Source organism: Sinohyriopsis cumingii, chromosome 2 (assembly GCF_028554795.1).
Source record: "Sinohyriopsis cumingii isolate HCF-2022 chromosome 2, ASM2855479v2, whole genome shotgun sequence".
Taxonomy (NCBI): Eukaryota; Metazoa; Mollusca; class Bivalvia; order Unionida; family Unionidae; genus Sinohyriopsis; species Sinohyriopsis cumingii.
Genome location: NC_142962.1, coordinates 23,884,429 through 23,905,849, shown reverse-complemented (window position 1 = coordinate 23,905,849; position 21,421 = coordinate 23,884,429). Strand labels below are relative to the sequence as shown.

At 35.7% G+C, this 21,421-nt stretch overlaps 1 protein-coding gene across 1 annotated transcript in view; it reads right to left on the bottom strand.

Moving 5' to 3' along the window:
- Nucleotides 1-21,421, bottom strand: part of LOC149804475 (Golgi-pH regulating cation channel-like) — a 133,100-nt gene that overhangs the window by 53,192 nt on the left and 58,487 nt on the right. Inside the window, exons 7-11 of the mRNA XM_089940689.1 lie at nucleotides 19,637-19,678; nucleotides 14,841-14,931; nucleotides 12,212-12,273; nucleotides 9,905-10,025; nucleotides 1,517-1,579 (exon numbers count right to left, since the gene is read on the bottom strand). Of these exons, the coding sequence (XP_089796815.1) occupies nucleotides 1,517-1,579; nucleotides 9,905-10,025; nucleotides 12,212-12,273; nucleotides 14,841-14,931; nucleotides 19,637-19,678 (379 nt within the window). The remainder of the gene's footprint in view (nucleotides 1-1,516; nucleotides 1,580-9,904; nucleotides 10,026-12,211; nucleotides 12,274-14,840; nucleotides 14,932-19,636; nucleotides 19,679-21,421) is intronic.

The window sequence follows — 21,421 nt, the reverse complement described above, 5'->3', positions numbered from 1 at the left end:
TCTTCTATGACCTTGTTGACCTTTGACCCCAAAATCAATACACTTCATCCACAACACTGGTGAGGGCATATGATCAATGAATGAAATGTTTGTACAGAAACCGTCTTTGGTATTTCAGCTGCAGTGACATTAGCCTTTGACCTTCATATTTCTATATATCTGAACACTGTTCTGCCTACATATCTGGCTAATTGAAAGCTCCAACAATCTGTCCCTGGCTTATAGTATCTTGAAAAGTTCATCCTCCTCCTGACAATTGTAAGTGTGAGCTATGTACAAAGCAGTATATAACTGCATATAAACTGGCAGTTCAAAAGATCATATATGATATGATATTGACATTATTTTAACTACAAAATATACAAGTATATGACATAAAACTGGTTCTACATTACAATCAATCACATGATTTCAATAAATTTTATTGATTATCTTTCTAAAAACTCTCTAAAATGGTATGTACAGTATCAGGGTGGAGAATGGGAGATGTTAGATTTTACAGAGAAGAGTCCCTCAAAGTGATCGAGGGGCCCCGAGTGGCCGAGTGGTCTAAAGCGCTCTTCGTTACGGATCACTGCCATCTCACCTCTGTCTGCGGCGGTTCGAGTCTAAGATTCAACCAATGTGGGCATGTGAGAAAGCTTGCCAGTAGCTTCTCGTGGGTCGGTGGTTCTTTCCGGGGTTTTCCGGGTTCTTCCTCCACCATTAATACTGGCCGCCATGTATAGCCTATCGTGCTGAAAAATGGCGTTAAACCCCACAACAACAACAACAAAGTGATCGATGCTCTGCTAGCTGAAAAGAATTTTCCTGGAATTCCAAGATAAGAACATTTCTTCCTTTGAACTGCAGAGTGTTGAAACCATCTTTGACATTCTTCAGTGATAACAAGAGGTTCAAATCAGACACCATGGTGGACGTATTGGATAACAACTTGGCACTGTTTTCAATTAAGACCAATATTCAGAGATTATGCCAGAAAGTTTCTTAAGAACAGGAGGTCCCCAACACCTACATCCAAAGGGGATGCAGGGGAATTATAGGGGCAAACAATGACAAATGGTAGCTAATGGTTGACAGTATTATTAGGTATACAATAAGCCCATAGATATTCAGCCCAAAATTGGTGAGTCTTTATGTTTAAAGGTCTAAAACATTACAAATTTGCTTTATGATTGACTTTTGTGATTTTTTTAGTAGCTTGTGTTACCTTCAAATATGAGAGATGCAGTTTGTCTTGACAATCACACAAATCTACAGCCCCAAAAAGTGACTAAAATACCAAGCTTTTTAAAAAATAAAAAATAAAACAAATAAAGGAAGCTTTAAGAATGAATCAAGTAAAAATATGAATGAATTTATCTAACATATTTCACCTGATGATCTGCCTACAACATGTATTAGTAATATCATTCCAGTAATAGTTACCTGGTGATGGTGTTCTATCAGCATACAAAAGTTGTCCAAACTAGCACACTTAACAAAAAAGGGGAAAAGAACTTTCTACTCCACTTACCTGATTCTCCGGTGTAGCTGATGCTCTGATACTCTGCATAGAAGACTGCTTTCTCCAGCATGCCTATAATTACAGCACAAGGAATAGTAAATATATCTGTAGCTGCTATATATAAGAAGTTAGGCACACGCTTATCCTATTATAAAACTTATAGGATTTTAAAGCCGATACTTTTAACTGGTATATGTTAAAGTAACTCTCCAAAATACTGCCATACCTTGCAATTTAACTCATTAAATATAGTACACATATATCAGGCAAACATCAGAAAAAGTTTTAAATATTAATCTGATCATAAGAAAAATATTTACTCTTTATATTTTTGGGTATACCAGTCATAGCAGTATTTAGGTATTGTAAGTTAATTCTCCTTGTGAACCTTATAGAGAATGATGGTAAAGTTTTACTGGAAGAAGTTACACTGTTTTAGGAAAACCAATGGTTTTAATCTAAGAAGAAGCCCAAGTGGGCATGACAGTACTACCCTAGGCAGATGACATGTCAGAACAAGCCAATCAGAATGTATAACATTCCAACCTCATTAATAATATTGCTACCAGCCTCAACTTAGCGATATTTAGCTTGATGTGGAAAAATACTTTTCTGTAGACAATGGTTGAGATTTTCAAGAAAATGGATTCCGACATCTTAATGACTGTGTGTGGGGATTTTGTTGTGGACAGTGACAATGCTACAGAATTGGAGGAAATGTATCGTCCATCACCCTCAGGCACAGGTACTAAAGACTATCATGCAATTCCTGCTGGCCAAATAACATTAAAGAGAACTTCTCAGCAAGGCAGTCATTTACTTCACATATGCATCACCAATTTTCAGTAAGGTGAAATGAAATATCAAGTACTGCTATTTTCAATTTGGATAAAAAATGCATCTGATTCAGGAGTGTGATCTGAACAAAGGCAACATTATATTCGATTAAAAAGTTTGTTAAGTATAGTTAGATCTTTTTGATGTCTATTTCATGTTCAGAAATTGCTGTCCCAAACCCCATGAACACCAATGGCTCCCCACAAGATCACTCAGCTCAATATAATCTGTTGTTTTTTTTATTATTATATGGCAGCAGCAGTCATCTCTAAAGCTAATGTATCGTCCATCACCCTCAGGCACAGGTACTAAAGACTATCATGCAATTCCTGCTGGCCAAATAACATTAAAGAGAACTTCTCAGCAAGGCAGTCATTTACTTCACATATGCATCACCAATTTTCAGTAAGGTGAAATGAAATATCAAGTACTGCTATTTTCAATTTGGATAAAAAATGCATCTGATTCAGGAGTGTGATCTGAACAAAGGCAACATTATATTCGATTAAAAAGTTTGTTAAGTATAGTTAGATCTTTTTGATGTCTATTTCATGTTCAGAAATTGCTGTCCCAAACCCCATGAACACCAATGGCTCCCCACAAGATCACTCAGCTCAATATAATCTGTTGTTTTTTTTATTATTATATGGCAGCAGCAGTCATCTCTAAAGCTATTCGTGTACAACACATATTATTCCTGTTTTTCCCCATAACCATGGCTATAAGAAATTTAATATCCCATTTTATACATCTGTACTCATTGTTTGAGCATTTTTCCTTGTACATGTTTTTGTTTGTTGGATGACATTTCTAGATAATCCTGTAATGTAAATGCAAAAGCTTGATCATACTGGTTTTTGACCTAATAAACACCATCAGCTTCAAGTGTCTCACTCCAGTAAAGTTAGTCTGGTACCCAGACCAAACCCCAAAAGCCAATATCCAGATCTGACAGATTCGGGGAAGGGGGTAGGGGGAGAGGCGGCTGCACAAATGGGGGGAGTGTAAAACTTTATGTATGTAATAGTTACATGCTTTTATTGCATTACTACCCTTTTCCATGATACCAAGTCTCCAATCATGGCTAATTATTTCCTCCTCTAATAATTAATTGGATGACCAGAATAGAATAGAACATGATACCAGTCTGATGCATTAGTCATATGCAACATACAAAATTAGTTTACTCTCCACCAGAGCTATATTTTAATAGCTGTAATACATCACTGCAAGCATGGACTTGGTCATATGTACTGTCATGACTGGACCCAAAAAGTAAATGCTTTCACACTGGTGTGCCAAAAATCAAATAAAGGAAGAAAAAGCAGACTGAGACCTCTTGAAGGTGGATCTTATGACATCATTCAAACTGGAGTGATTAAAGCAGGTCCATGGTGTAGCAATAGCCCCCAACCTTATGGGCTTTAATTCTCTTGAAAGAAAGACCCTTCTCAGTGAGGAATTGTTAAGGTCTCTTGACAGTGATGACAAACCACCTAGAAATGGTGGCCACCAATATATCAGAGGAAGCCTTGACTGTGAGAAAAAGATGACTCCATCACTTCGTTCTCCTTCCACTGGAAGCTAAAACAAAAACCCTTAAGGCCCTAACTAGGCAACAGAGCCTAGTTTTATCATTCCCAGCATAGACACAACTAAGACTGGGAATCTCAAACAGAACAAAGGTTACTGAAGGTAATGGATTCTTAGCTGGAAAACCAGGTGGGCAAATAAGAGAAGCTGAATTGTAGCTACCTTTGAGCTGGAAACCCTTTTCCATTGGCATAAATTTCAGCTCTTCTCCTCACTGAAGCTAAGTAGAGCAGGTAGGTTGTTTTAAGGGAAAAATTCTTGAAGGAAGCTTCTCTTATTATCTGATGGGAGGGGGTTAGATAATGCTAAGAACACAGTGTCATAAAAGGTACCATCAGGGAATTAATGAGCTAGATATTGAAGCTCTAAATACCTGATAAGTGCCATCCACCACCTAGCCCTCTGATCTGGCATTGTATAGTTATTTAGCAAACAGGTGGTCTCCCCCACAGCTGAAAAAAATATGCTACTGACTGGTGCAGAAACCATTTCATAAGGACCACATGACCCTGTCTGGTCAGGCTGACCATCAGGATATTTCTCATGGCTGGAATGTAGTCTGAGGGTGATCGCCTCCATGACTGCTCATTGGAGGAGGTTTAAGACTTCCATGCACAGAGGAGCATGTGTACCTCCTTGTTGTGCGAAGTACACTATAACTGATGTGTCGCTCAAGGCCATAATAATACAATGACACCTTATGAGGTTGACACACCCATTCTGGACTAGAAATTGCCAGCATTTCTTGGCTACAAATATAAAGGGTGGAGTCTTCCTAGACTGAAGTCACTGAATAACTAGTTGCTCTGGCTCCAGGTGAGCACCCCATCCTGAATCGAATGCATTTTGGTACAGATAATAGTGTGGTTGCTGCATGCAAATTAAGAATCCATCTAGAAACTGGTCCTTATCTATCTACCAACTCAGGTGGTAACAAAAATCAAATCCTGGGAGTATCTGAGCAGACACTGGATCCTTCTGTAATCTCCAAATGGCTAGAAGCAGGAACTGGAGAGGATGCAAATGAAGTGAACTAATTCAACAGTTGTGTTCATAGTTCCTAGGCCAGAGACATAAAGGTGAACTGACAATGAAGTCTTGGCCAAAAGACCCCCTATGATGGGGGTTCTCAATCTGTGGTACACAGAGCACTGATGGTGTGCAAGATCTATTCAGGTGGTCCACAGAAAAGTTTCCAACAGTCAGCAAACAGTACAATCAACATTAGGAAAGATCGTCAAATGATCTGCCAAGACCCAAAAAACGTTCAAGTGGTCCACAAAAAAATAGTTTTGCTCAAAGAGAATCTGGACTATACTGTCAGGGGGAAACTAGAAATATCCTCTGACCAATAAGGAAAACTCCTCCCCAAAGAAAGGACAGAATCTGACATCTCAAGGTTGGGTCAAAATACTCAAAGATGGAGGCCCCTAAAGAGCTTGAGTGAGCCACTATTACTCCCATTACTCTGGTAAGGCAATGGAGTAAGAGGTGAAGCCAAACAGAAGTGCCCAATGCTGAAATACCTCCTGGAAGATGGGGATGTGAAGGTAAATATGCTGATAATCTATGTAGACCACACAGTCATTGGGCCTAATGGCATTCCTGACTGAGGCAGCATATTCCATATTCCATTTTGAAATGTTCTTCTGAAGACATTTGTTTACGCTGGAAAGATTTATGATTACAAAATTTCAAGCTCTTTTCAAGACCACAAAGATCTGGGAATAGAACCCAGGACATTGTTCATTTTCTAACCTTTTAATTGCACCCTTCCAATGAAGAGTGTACACCTTTTCCATTAGATTAACCACTTTGTACCAGTGAAAACAAGAAAGGGTCTGCAAAAGGGGAGGAGGTTCCCAGAAATGAAGCTGATAACCCTCCCTCATTGTGAAAAGGACATATCATCAATAATGCCACACCAAACATCTGACAAGATGCTAGTCAGGCACCTACTGGGATGCTGGGAAGTGGAAGATCATGCAGAAAAAGATGTGATTCCTCCCTCATTAGGGAAAGGTGAGGATGCTGAAGACTTTCTCCCTTGGCCTCTATGACTGCCTCATCTAGAAAAAGGTGTGCAAGAGGAAGTTTAGAACTAATTATGCTTTTGGAGCTTTTGAAAGTGACCATGTTTAAAAATACCTGGTAGGTCAACTTGACTGATTATGGAGAGCGTGCTTCTTGCCTGGATAGTCTGGCATGAGCTATGGCCAGGGAGTGATGCTGTTGGTCCCTAAAGTCTTGGGATGCTACAGAGGGGATTAGACCTCCAAGGAGTGTCTCTGCATTAAGCAAAATCTTGGAAGACTCCAAAGTGGCATCTCGGTAGAGGTGGAGAAGCTTCACAGAGAGTGCCACTGAAAATGCATGACAAAGTATTGTAAGGCTGCTGGAGACATGGATTCCTCCTTTAACATGATAAAGAGGCCTAAAGACAAAAATGAAGGCAAATTTCATTAAACACTCTGACACACATACATCAGTTTAAGTGTCAAAGGATCATTATGAGATGTGCAGCGTCAAGTCATGATCTGGATGTCCTTATGACAACAAGACATGATCTAGCAAACAATATCAAAATCACTACAATAATATTATTGTTATCTATAAATTTTCAGATAATTAAAAAAAATTACCATGATCAGGACTGAGCAAATCCCATAGCCCAACGTCCCAGACTAGTCATTTTTGAAGTCGGACAAGTAAAATTTTCCAAGTCACTAGTCCGGGACAAGTGCTTTTTAAAAAAGTCTGGCTAGTCCTTATTTTCGTGCTTTAATCACTATATCTGCCTTTATTTGGCCAATCATGCCCTCTGCGCATACTAAATACTTTATTCTACCCCTCTTCGTGTATACATATACATCCTTTTACTGCTTGACTCCATATAGGGCTAAGCGACCAAATTATTGGCAAATCAAAACATGACAAACAAAAGAAAGCCAGTATGATCAATTAGCAGTGTTGTAAGCGTTTTTTTTGCAATGAGTTTACTCAATCTAGATCATAACAAGCAGCTCACTATGATTTTAATCCAGCGAATCAGTGTAATTAAATTAATGAAAGGTACTTTACCGACATCAGTGTTGGTTTCCTTTATGAACTGATTAAAAGACAGTAATGATTCTTTAATTAAAATTGATTATACAGATGATTAACTTCCACGTGCGATATTGTGTTTCAAGCGAAACAATTATGCTAATTAATTAGCTGGTTCAGTTTGTGTTTAAAAGAGAAAATTGATGTTATGATCACTTTAGAAGTAGTTGTCAAGCAAGCTGATAGTTACTCTGTGGATAAAATGAGATTGCTAAATTATTTTCGCAAATAAAGTAATAACGGCGATTTGGCAAAGGTAAATTTGTTTGAAAATGGAGGGATAAAACGTAAGATGGATACTGAGTGTGCAGTAGCTATTTCTGAGTGTGAACGAGGATATAGTTCACTGAACTTAATCAAGACTTCTTTAAGGAATTCCTTAAACCAAAAGAGTTTACAAATGCTAATGAACATTTCTGCAAATGGTCCAGAGCTTGAAGACTTTAACCCAGACACAGCTATCAACTGCTGGCTTAGTGCTGGTGCAGGTGGCAGACATATACATGGTCATATTTTCAAATCCATCAGCTAAAACATATGTACATGAACCTGAAGAAGCCAAATGTATAACAATCAATGTTTTTGAAAAACTATATTCTTTTAAGAAATAATTATGTTGTATATCATTTTGTTTGTTTTTTCTATGGATTAAGCACATACGTCTCATCAAATCTCGGCAAGTGATTACCATTTTGGGACCAGTGAAAAATAAGGTGGGACTAGTGACGAGTAAGGTGGGACTAGTGAAGAGAAAGGTGGGACTAGTGAATTTTCTGAAACCACTTTGTCCTGGACTAGTGGTTAAAAAAAATTTGCTCAGCCCTGATGGTTGACTTAAAAAAAATAGAAACTGCTTAACATTTAAATGTTTTTAATATGAACTTCATCCTAAAGCATGAACCAAATTGCACAATGATCAGTTGATATGCGCATTAATATCAGAGTTCATTAATGAAGTGCATGAAACAAAGCAGAATCATATATGTGATTTACAGTTATTGTGCAGAGCTCATATTTGCATCACATTTTAAAGCTGAATGACAGGGAGAATTTCTCTCTCCTGACAATAGGTTAAAAAGCGGTTTGAGAGGCCACGATGGGGACTTGGCATATGAATGACAGAATTATGTTGAGAGTTGCTTACAAAGGGATTGGGCAATTGTTGGAAAACTTAGTGATGCAAGTTTGTTCAAGGGAATGTTACTCATATTCTTGTGCAGGTGAAGTGAGGGTACAGTGCAGATGTCCATGCTTGTTTGGTTGGTGAAGGAAGGAAGGAGGAAAGAATAGTTCCAACTTTGCCTGAGATGATGGTGATAAGGGTTTGCAAAATGAGATTATTATTTTCTGACTGATGGAAAATGATGGTCAATATCTGGGGTTTTCTTGAGTAGAAATTGTATAATAATTCATGGTATGTTCTTCAGACACATAGTAATAATGCACCAAAAGTTGCAGTTAAATACAGACCTTGATGTTGAAGTTATACAACTTTTCAAAACTGTTCAAACAGTACCTTAACACTTAAAGTTGCTTCTGCTGCCATTTTGACATTTACTGGAAAAGCTGATTTTTATTCTCTAAACAAGAATCCCTCAAAACAACTGATGCACTATTGTCCGAAATGAATTTCCATTAACTGAAGACAAGACAATTCCTTCCATTTAACTGCTATCAATATGAAAATCCAGTCATCAACTGGATTTTTCAAGGTGGCTGTGATGACAACCATATTGAATGTACAATTGGCACTATTTTTACCAACTAGGTATCATAAAAAGTCAAGTGGTGAAAGCTCTGTGTTGATAAAGCCCTCCATTTGGATGGAATAGAGACAATATTTTACAGATAACCACCATGGTGGCCATACTGAGAGTCAGTATTATCATTATCTTCATTTTAGACCAAAAATACACAGTTTAAGATATCTTCTGCAAACCCCATTCCAAAATGACTTTCTGCATACACATAGTAACAAGAAGTTTAAAAGATGGATATATTGGGCACTGGATGTGAAGCATTTTCACTTAAGACCAACCAGACATCATTAAAATTCTGGTGAAAACCCAATAACAGTACAAATCTTTTTTTGTTCAAGAAGAGTAACCATAACAAGATTTTCAAGATAGCTCCTGTGGCAGCCATATTGGACATCAGTTTGGCACCATTTTTATTTAGAACCAACTATACATAAGAAGGAGTCTTTCAATGAAAACCCCATGTTGACATGACCATCATTTCAAGCGGAATAGCGATAACAAGATTTTCAATATAGTCACAGTAGAATCTGATGCAATACTGGATGTCCAAGCAGACCCATTTTTTGCAGGATCAACTAGACCATGGGATAAATGTGTATGTAAAGTTTCATAACATTCCTCCAAGTAGATCAGGAGGAGCAGTACAACCTGAGTGAGTGGGTGGGTGGTGGGATGGATGGATGATGGACAGACAATGGATAACAGTCCATCCCTTAAGGTGTCCTGGTTTATAACATGAGTAGAACTAAACACAGCACATGCTGCGGCACAAATTAAAGCTCATAAAATTTTTCTGAATTTAAGGTTTGCCAGAACAAGATGAATAACAGTGATCCTTAGGCAAAGCCTGTGGCTTGAAATCTGATCAGTGTTTTGCAAATGTCTTGTCTCAAGAAGCAGTGGATAATGTTATTCTGACATTATCATTGACATTATTTTTTTTTCTTTCAATACCTGCAAAAAGGTGAGATTCTGATGTCACATTACAGCTTAAATTACCTAACTGCATGCACTGCATCAAGAACCAAGTGGGACAGGATTGACTATTTAAGCGTAGTTCAACAACTTTCAGACTAAAGGAGAGGAAAAACAATGTACATACCAAGAAAAATAACTCCTCCTATCCAAAACTGCACCCTCAGCAAGTCTCGCCAGTTACATGCTAGTAAAATTAACCACACAAGTCCATATATAATGTAAACAAGGCCCATAAGTCCATAAAACTGAAAAATAAGAAGGTGGAAATCTTGATATAATAAAATAATTTACACCCTATGTACCCAGTATCAGATAGATTATATAATCATGGTTAACCAGAAACGCTTAGTCAACTGGTCCAATTTATGGGTGTATTAAGATAAGCAAAGTTTTCTTGTTACAGATTTAGTAGTAATAACCTCTCAATCCACATAATGAAACTTACAAAGTCATCTCTCACTGGTTTTCATGTATTCGTCTTTACAATTACATTACAAAGTCTAATTTTCAAAAACCATCTGCTATACAGGATCGATCTTTGCTTTTCCATTTGCCACATCAAAAGCTCTACTTTCTTTTTATTTGAAATTTCCTTGTGTCCTATATGTTACTTTCTGACTGGCTTGTGCCAGAGATGGGACAATTCTAATGCTGCAGATGGGTATAAAACCACACCAGTGGTCAGTTTAGTCAACTTGCTTGCTGAAGGTCTTACTCTGCCCAAGCAGCCATTGCCAAGGGTATAGGATAATTTCATCTTTCTTTTGATAGTGTTAGGCTCTACTAATAAAAATGGGGAAGGTGGTTTTGATTTTCTTTTGAATTGTTACTTTCTTATTTGGATGGGTCGTTACTGACCATTTTCCCTATGCCTATATATTTATTCAATTTTGACATAGGCTGGCAACAGATTTTCTTATGGGATGCGATACTGACCTTGTTTCTCATTTTCTTTCCTGATTATATTTATTGTCCAAAGTAATTTTCACTTATAATGTTACAATGTATGGCTTAAATTAAAGTTCATATAATTGTTATCTGCAATTTGACACCTTCAGAAGTAACAGAAAAGCCAGCCCCATGAGTTGTTTGAATTGACTCCATCATTTGCAATTGACCATCTCTATCCAAATCCAAATAACAATCAAACTTGTGCCTTAACTGGAATAGGAATAAACATGTCCTGTTACACATAATATAAATGACAAAAGAAGACCACAATATTCTTTTTCATATCTTACTATATATCGTCTCTCTTCCATTACTGTTATTTCCAATCCACTTTTAGGATGGTGCTGTGCCCTTTCCTTTCATGCCATGATGCCATCTTTCAAGTATCAAGCCCCTGTGGGAACCTTTTCCTTAGTACCATGCTGCCCATTTGCCTTTGTGAGGACCTTTTCCTTAGTACCATGCTGCCCATTTGCCCTTGTGGGGACCTTTTCTGGCACCATGCTACCCATTTGCCAACATAGTGCCTCAGCTTCTGTCCCTCTTTATTATTTACAGCTTTCATCATACTTATAAATGGATCACCAAAGCTTGTTAATTAACAGCTGACCCTCAAATAAATGTCTGATGACATGTCTGCATCCCACTGACAAGGGTCCATAATGAGTTTGGAATATATAGTGATACATCTCAAGGCCAAAAGTTCATTAGCTGAAATCCTCTTGAAACAAAAAATGTTTTTCAGGTCCTAAATTTTTCCTCCTATAATTTAGGTAAGGATTATTCTGTACACATTTAGCCATACATGAAGTAAAAAGAAAGGTCTGGCAGCATTTGTTTGTATGCAGATCAATTGACATAGTGTTTAATTGCCGATCTGACAATATCCAACACTATACAAAATAAAATATTCTCAACCAAATTACTTCCAAACTTGTTCCATCATATTTAGTGGATAGTGACATTTTATCAAATAAATTTATATAAAAGTACAAATGCCCATGTCGAACATAATGAGTGTAAACACTTACAGCATAAATACCAATAAAAATAATATCAATATATTCATAATAAGTAAACTAGGCATTAATCAATATACACATTATAACTAAGGGGACATAACAGCTTGCATTTCATTTATGGAGATATCTATAAAGCTCAGTAAACAAACCCATCCCCCAACCAGAACTATTACTAGGTTCCTTGGATTTTAGTCTCAAAAGTACTACTGTAGTTTTTGTTTGATTTTTCAAGTAGAGTTTATAATTTCATGACATTTAGTTTATAACTGGAAATTAACCACCATTTCTATTAGTAGTATCACTCCCTTTTCAAAGACACAGACAGACCAGATGCTATTTGCTGGTTATAGGATCTCAGCAAACAAAGCTGTATAATGCAATCCATCATTCAATACAAAATAGCAATACACTGCAGTCTGAAATTCAATTCCTGCAGTAAATAATGTATTGATACATACTACAAGTAATGGCCATTCCCGTGCTGAGCTGTATCCATAAGGACCAATCATTCGCACTGTGACTGAAAAGAAACACAAATATTTTCAAAGGAAATGCAGCAAACTAAAAATGTGTCTTCAGGACTATGTCACACCACCACAACGTTAAACAACAAGTTGCTATCTCCTAATGCGTGTCTGACCTCATAATCAAGACAGATAGATTGTGCAATTATCCCAAAGATTTTTGAAAACAAAATCTATGCTGGACTTGTAATGATCTGATGCTATGTCACATATGACTTAGCATCAGGAAGTGAAAATTTTAAGAATTTCATCAACAAATGGGACATAATTCAACACTAATTCTGAAATGGAATGTCTATCAATGGAAACATACCGAGTTCACTGTTTGGATACTGTAAGAATTATCAAAAAAGTTCTAATTCTAAGATCATTTATAATCTCCATCAATGGATAAATTCAAATTTAAAAGATTATAGATATTTAAAGGGAAATAGAACTGTTTGTCTCTATTTCTTTCTATGTTCTCCTGCTATAGCTTTCAATCGAGATATAGGTATCTTAATGATCCAGTTTTTTCAATCTTGTAATTTTTTCATGCTATTTATAAATTTATGACATTATATAAAATTGTAACCAGAATGTTTCATAATAATTCTTGCCATGACATCACATCATTTGCCACAACGTTAAGCTCTTAGAAACCAAGGATGTTTAATGACAAAAAAAATTCTTAATTCTGACCGAAGAAGCAACAATGTGTAGCTGGTCACCGATTTTATGTGTTTCTGTTGTTTATTTTAAATAATTATCAACAAAAGAACAAACCCTCTAATCGTTGTTCACAATTTCATACATTTCTAAAGCCCTAGCCATATATAATAACTAAAAGTCTCTGTTTGTAAAACATGTATGTCCATGCTTCCACACTTTAAATTTCAACCCAAAGTTTGAGCTTCTTGGGAGGTCCCAATGAGTAAGGACTGTCCTTGGGACAAATGTCAGATGGGTATGTGCATTTGTCCTTTCATGCCTAGTAAGCATGTGTATCATTATTGACTGGGGATCTCAACTCATTTTAAGCTAAGATTCAGTGACTCAGTTACTTTTTGGGGTTAATGATGGATTGTGAGGCCAATGTCTTTTGGGTATATACATTTGTCTTTTCGTCGCCAATGAGTGTATATGTGATTATTACAGAAAGTGGAATTTAATAATTTCCAATTTATGGAGGGTAGCAAAAGATTACAGGGTACCATACAGGTGTCCCATTTCCTATGTGTTGGCATCTGGGTCACTGAACATATATACCAACTTTCTGACATGTGAGATGTACAAGTTGGGTTAATGTCACATTTATGTAAAATCATGACTATAGACTCTGAGGGACATAATCAAATTACATAAGTTTTGGCACAGTGTACACCCACAGGACTATCACAGACACAAACTTTATGTGTCTAGCTTTAACAGTGTTGCAGGAGTTCAAGGACGCTACACATGTATGACTTTACAATTATAAAGGTGGACTAATCCCAATGTCCCGCATGGGGTTAATGACAGACATGCAAAAACATTTTATAGTGAGGAACCAATGTATGGGTTGAATGAAGGGATCTGATGGTTTAATCCTATTTAAGAACATTATAAAATTACAGTGAAATATTCTAAAGTCATTTAGTTCCATGTACCCATTTCTACTTGGTCTTTTGTTGTTATGACATACTGTTAGATCCAACTGAATAATGATATGTATTCTATTTTCAGGAATGGTAAAACAGTCAAAATTCATTTATACTGTTTACTAAATTCTACTTTGAAACTGTATTTTGCTTTGTTAGATTACAACAATGCATGCAATAAGAATTTAAACTTAAGGTATCTTCATTAGATTCTGATTTTTCAGTACTTCATGGCATGCAATTATGATTATTGCAGAATAAGGAAACAAAGATTAATACTGCTTCTGGCTACATTAATCATTAAAAATAGAAGTTGTACTTGATGAAAAATGATTGTATACATGTTGGAAATTTCACAAACTGTAGTAAATCTTGCTTCATGCAAAATTATTTCTCAAAATGCAAATCTAACTTCAAAAAAGCAATTAGTTAGAAGCATAACTGAATTTTGGCCCTTTTACTGTACCATATTATGAGGACCTGAGAGAACAAGTGGTCTAAAGCACTTGCCTTTGCAGATCACTGACATCTCACCTGTCTCTGTGGATTCTAGTCTCAGGCTCAGCCAACGTAGATATCTGAGAAAGTCTGCAAGCAGCTTCCTGTGGGTCAGTGTATCTTCCTCAACCAGACATAATGGCCACCATGTATTACATGCTTAAAAATGGCATTAAACCCACAAAATCCACAACCCCTATTGTATTGTTTGCATTAGGCAAGCAATTTGTAAATGCGACCTTTTCATAGTTTCCTCATAACCATTTATTGCTACTCTCTTTGCCACTTGCATTACTTCAAAGCATACAGTTCTATTATCTTCCCATTGATATTTCAGGGTGCTACTAGTGTGCATTAGTGCAAGGTAGGTGTTAACTATTGTTGATCTAAACTAGAACTTGTCATCCAGAAAATGAGTAAAAAGCAAAAGTATAAATTGTATTTACCATGAGCCTCAAAATCATCTGATGCTTGTATGAACAGAACGAATATGTAAGCTCCATCTTTCCATGTCTTCACTAAATTGAAGTGATCATTCTGCAACAAGAGATAAAATTTAGTACTAGACCAGAAGTCTCCAGCAAAACAGCATTATTCCCAGACTTTTCTCAGTTATCATTAACTTCCCATTATAAATAAGAGCCCCACCCCCACCCATGAAGTCTCTATCCTGAAAGGTGCAGAAGTTGCATGACATTACACAAAATACGAAATCGCTACACATTTTCATAGTTATATATATATGCAAACGTTTCCAACCTCACCAAAAGTTTCTTTATTTGGTGATGAAAGTTTAAACGATCTTGTAAATCTACAAGTACCCAAATCATATCCCAAAGTTCTGAAACGATCTTGTAAATCTACAAGTACCCAAATCATATCCCAAAGTTTTAAAACAATCTTGTAAATCTACACGTACCAAAATCATATCCCAAAGTTAAGAAACAATCTTGTAATCTACAAGTATAAAGTCTTGTCTCATACTGAATAGGTATTGGGTGACATTACACAAGCAAGCATGTATAAACAGTCAGATCACAAAATCAAGATCTTTTCTTTAATCTCCTCACAATTATAATTTTCCTCACTATTGCAATTGTCGAGTTCATCCACATACAAGGCACTGTTGAATAACCAGAGAAAACTATTAGCTTTGAAAGGCAAATAAAAATTTGCTTCACATTCTACAGTATTTGCTGGCCTATAACACAATACTTTTTGACCAGAAAATCTTAGCTTCCTCTTATACTCCGAATCAACTTGTATATGGATTATGTAATCCAAATCGCTTTATCATATTTTTTGTATCGAACATAATTCTCCATGAGTACGAAAAATAATGTGCAAAAATATTTAATTTTGGGGAAGAGATCATGTATGAACAAATATAGAATCCCACAGTATTTTAACCGATTACATGATCATAGTAATTAAAAATTACCAGATCAGATGTAATTGCGCTAAAGCAGCATGTACCAGTAATGTATGTTGTTTGTAATATACATTGTTTAAATTTAATTACATATATGTGTGTTAGAATTTACAAGTTAGAAGATGAATAACCATGACAAAGACATATTCCATCACAATTCTCTTCTTGCAACTAATGATCAAATAAGCTGTATGCCACATTGAGAGACAGGCAGACAGATGTCTTCATGATTGTAAATCTGTACTGTTCACTTACCTGATGACTGATTTTACTTGTGTACAAGTGCAGTACCATATTCCATTATCAATTAACACCACTAGTTAAGAGATTCCTTCTAAGTTTTGTTTCCACTTCCGTTATTAAAATAATCACATGGCTCTGTAGTGGTATTTACATGTACTTAAATATGCTATGGCTGTATTCAGTCATTCCAAGATAACACCTGTTTGAGGTCAAGATTCTGCAGACCAGATCAGATTAGCAAGGCTACAAATAGGGAATGAGGCTACCCATGGGTACTATGAATACCGTACCTTATAGTTGAAGAAAACACCAGGTGGCAATTATGGTAAATTTCTCAGCCAGTGACATTTTTGAACTTGCCCACAGAACCGACAGCAATTTAAAGTACATCTAGCATGAGCAAAGATCAGAAACAATTGCCATCTAAGTACAGGAAGAGTACATGCACTTTAAACAAAATCTTAATTGTTGGGAATGGAGAGGACGTTACACTTGCAAAGAAAATTAGCATACAAAATGGTCATTCTTGGGATTTAACCCAGTGGAGACCATATGGATATAACTACTGTGAATATTTAAACCCTGAAGTAGTATAATATGTATTTTAATAGTTTACATTTACTGTTTCATCTATTAATGTTTTCTCTCTTGACAAAAGCTTGAGCAACATGGGGGCAGTAAGTTAAAAAAAAGAACAAAAAATCCACAAAGAGCTAAACTTCATCTCTCTCTCATATATCAGACCATATTTGATTTTGATCACGAGGTGCAAAAAAAAATGCAATGGAATACATATGCATCCTTCTCTCCATATCTCTCTCCCCATCCCCTCGGGAAAATGCATTTTAGCATTATTGATGCAATTTCCTTATTGCTGGTAATCTGAAATAGCATACAGTGAGACTTTTAATATTTATGAAAACGGAAATTATTATAATTTAATTCCACACAGCATCGCAAGTTTTATTCTATCTGTAACTCAATAAATTTTCGGGTCAGCGCCATTATATGTAGCTAAAAGTACATAATATGTTTAAAATACTTCTTGTGAAATAAATTAGGTACTTTTAGTTACATTTAATGATCCTGACTGGAAAGGTTACTGAGTTACAGGTAGGATAAATTTCGTGATATTGAGTGGAACTAAGTGAAAAACACAATCTGACGTGTAGATTTGGCCTTGTCTTATGCTCAGCATCAACTTATATAAGGACGAAGGATAGAAAATTTGCCAATTTGCTGATTCAACTTATACTCCTCATCGACTTGTAGGCCGGCAAATACAGTAATTATTTCATATAATATTCAAGTATATAACTTTTATTAAGAGATATATGTTCAATAAATTTTCAAGTTTATGTATACATATCTATATATATATATCTGAAAGTGTATTGTGGTAGTTTATCAAATGCATCAGTGACTTACTATCCTACTTTCAACATCTGTGCTGATGGTATTAAGACAATATACTGAATATATTTAATCTATATTTGCCTCCACTATAACGGCATTCAAGGAATTTTTATCAATTGTGATTTATACCCAAATATTTTATATTCTTAAATTGTTCTCTCTGCTTTATGCACAGTTACCTGTGTATATTGAAAATTGTTATTACATTATGCATGAGTATTCTACTTTACCCATAATTCTCTGGTAGGGGCCTGGGTAGTATTATCTAGTGGACACCTATAAGGAGGACATAACTGCCCCACATAAGTCTATTTAAACATCTAGTTATCTGTGGATGAGATCATTAAATTAAGCTACACAGCAAACTTATTTGGAGTTCTGGTCCATCCTAAGAGTCACTGTTGCAGGCATGATCTCTTCTGTATCACACTGTTGTCAAATTAAGGATATATTCAAAGGCCATTCAGAATTGACTTCACATAATAATTTACTCGACTGAAGACCAATCAAGATGGACTTCATTGAATAATTAATTAGTCCAATTATTTATTAATCTATTTATGATCACTATTAACAAGTCAAAATTGAATTAAGACTTAACTAATCAATAAATAAGAATGTGATGTCAATACTAGTGAATCAAAATTGGAGTTGAAGGTTGGCTCTGGGGCACTAGATGTCAGTATTTGGATTCATGATCAGTCAGTCAGGATACACATGAGTGTTCATTTAATTTAGAGCAAATCTGTTTTTTTTCTTCTAATGGCTTTTAACTGAAAATCCATCCACCATCCCCTGGCAAACTGACTGCAGGTTAGAAAGATATAATACCATACTGTACACATGCGGGCTTTAGGATGCACAATTGTTATAATGCAACCTTCTGCATGTCATATTAATCAACTAATGACGATAACATGTCTGCATGACGATGTTCGTCTTGAGAAGTTTTTGACTAGTACTGTTTATTTAGAACAATCATGACCTTGTATTTGAGGATTTTACTCTTTTTTTTCTTCTTCTTTTTCTCTAATATGACTTTTACTTACTATTGCTATATCGTGTGCTGAAAAATGGCGTTAAGCCCCAAAACAACAACAACTTACTATTGCAATACTTTTGCAATTTTAACTGCATATTGTTTACTCAGTGCTTGATAGCCTGGGTTGTGCAGAAACATTCAGTTTTATACATTAACGTTGGTTGCATGTGGGGAAAGTCCTGAAATTTTACATTTGAGATTGATTATGTTAATGGACTGACTTAGGGAAATGCACACAACTTTTAACAAATTAATCCCCCAATTTTACGTTTTGTATTCTGTTAGTGGAAAGGACTGAGATGTTGCAATTTGGGTGATGTGTGTCTTGGGTAGGGCATATGGTGGTTTTTGATATGCGGGTATTGCTTTATTTTGTTACTAACAGCAATACAAAGTCTCAAAAATTTTGTAGTTTTGGAGTAACTCTCGAAAATAAAATGCATGACACAAGCCATTGCCATTTTAACTTACTAACATTTGCAACAGCAACAGGCATTTTTTTGTTGCTGAAATGGGAATTGTTCACTTCAAACAACTATTTTATTTTGCACAAATATGTAATGAGCAAGATCAAGTTAATTTTGTTAGACAATTTGAATAATATATACACAGGTCAATAACTGAGAAATGGTGACTGGGTAATGTTTATCTTAATGGAGATGTGTATATTACAGTTCTGTTTAAACACATATTGTTGCCATAATAATGCCATAATTGGGGTTGGTCAACAAGTTCTCCAATTTAGGTAAAGACCATGCCAACATAAAAGCACACAGCATAATATCTGAGGCAATGGGAGAGAAAGAGAGACAACCATGAGAGAATCCCATAAATATGTGCAATACAGATAATATTTACATAGGAATTTTAGGCAATCATTTACAAACTTATGATAAATATCGGCAATGTGGCCACTCTACAATTTAGATCACAAGTTATCTTAGATGAACCTTGAAGTAGCAGGTCAATTATTGCAGGAAAAAGTAGGTGATTAAGATTTAGATACAGTATTATTGCAGGCAAAAGTAGGTGATTAAGATTTAGATACAGTATTATTGCAGGCAAAAGTAGGTGATTAAGATTTAGATACAGAATATTATGTAAATTACCTGACTTGGCTTCTCAACAGCTGAGTTTACTGTGGTTGGTGACTGAAAAAAAGTAACAATCAAACATATAATCAGTTTAATTAGCAAACAGATGCTTTCCAACTTAACAGATTCCAATAAACAGTACAACTGTCATTCTCTGGTCAAAAATATACATTTCATAAGATGACAAAACAATAATCAAAGTTTTGAGAATACTAATGGCTTTGGTGGGCTCAGGTAATACTATATTAACCAGGATCAAAGGATGAGAATACTAATGGCTCTGGAGGACTCAGGTAATACTATATTCACCTGGATCAAAGGGTGAGGATACTAATGGCTCTGGAGGACTCAGGTAATACAATATTTATTTGGATCAAAGAGTGAGAATACTAATGGCTCTGGAGAACTCAGGTAAATATTATATTCACCTGGATCAAAGAGTGAGAATACTAATGGCTCTGGAGGACTCGGGTAATTAAACAGGATAACAGGGATGAATATTATATCCCTGCCTCATTTCAATGTAAGCATGTTTCAATGCCTCAACTGCATTTCAATGTAAGCATATCTTCACATGCCTGTCTCATCTCCATAAAAGTATTTTCAGACATCCTTAGTAAGCAACTGCCACTTGCATGGTCAATTAGTAAGGCCATCTGATCGGAATATCCTCTAAAGTAAGCCAGTTTTCTGGAAGCTTCTATGACATCAAGTGTATTAGGTGCTTCTTATGACATCATAGCACATCCTAGTGTATTACATGCTTTCTATGACATCCAGTGTATTAGATGCTTTCTATGATATTATAGCACATTCAAGTGTATTTGATGCTTTTTATGACATCATAGTACATTCAAGTGTATTAGATACTTTCTATGATATTATAGCACATTCTAATGTGTTATATGCTTTTATGACATCATAGCACATTCAAGTGTGTTAGATGTTTTTATGACATAGTACATTCAAGTGTATTAGATGCTTTTTATGACATCATAGTACATTCAAGTGTATTAGATGCTTTTATGACATCATAGGTGGCGTTATACAGTTTCGAATTTTGCATAGGGTTAGGATTTTAAAGAAAAAGAATGTCCCCAGCTTTCCTCACTGGTTATACTGGCTATTTAAAAAAGACCTTGCATATCTTAGGTATAATGCAAAGAACCTTTAATTCCCTTTATTTTGGTGTATGATTGATGGGTGTACTATGGGTTATAGAGTATACAGCTTGGCCTTACTTCAAATGTGCACCTTTCAAAAAGGTGCTAGCTCTACCTGGTCATTTTCACTTCCTGAACTTCAGAGGTCAGTGGTATAAAAAAGAGCCGATAACTTTTGTTACATTTTATATATTTGGTAATTCATTCATTGCACTTTCATAAGCTGGTATTGTCTAGTCTGGCAAAATTCATTTTCCCTATTTTAATAGCTGCTATGTATAGTGTACTTTAGACTAATTCAGACTGATTTTTTAACACAAGGGAGCAGTCATTTTAGTTAGCAGTGTGCTTAAATCATGTAAAATTTCCAAAAGTACAATATCCAAAAGAAATATCATCCACATTACATTAATGTAGCATAGAGGTATGCAAACATTCTCTCCACTGTGCATGTTTTAAATGCAAACTACTTCACCTTACATACGTCACTCTCTCAAAAGTACATATTATCTGGTGAGTGCCACCATAGTACATTCAAGTGTTTTAGATGCTTTTTATGACATCATAGTACATTCAAGTGTATTAGATGCTTTTCATGACATCACAGAACATTCAAGTGTATTAGATGCATGATAAA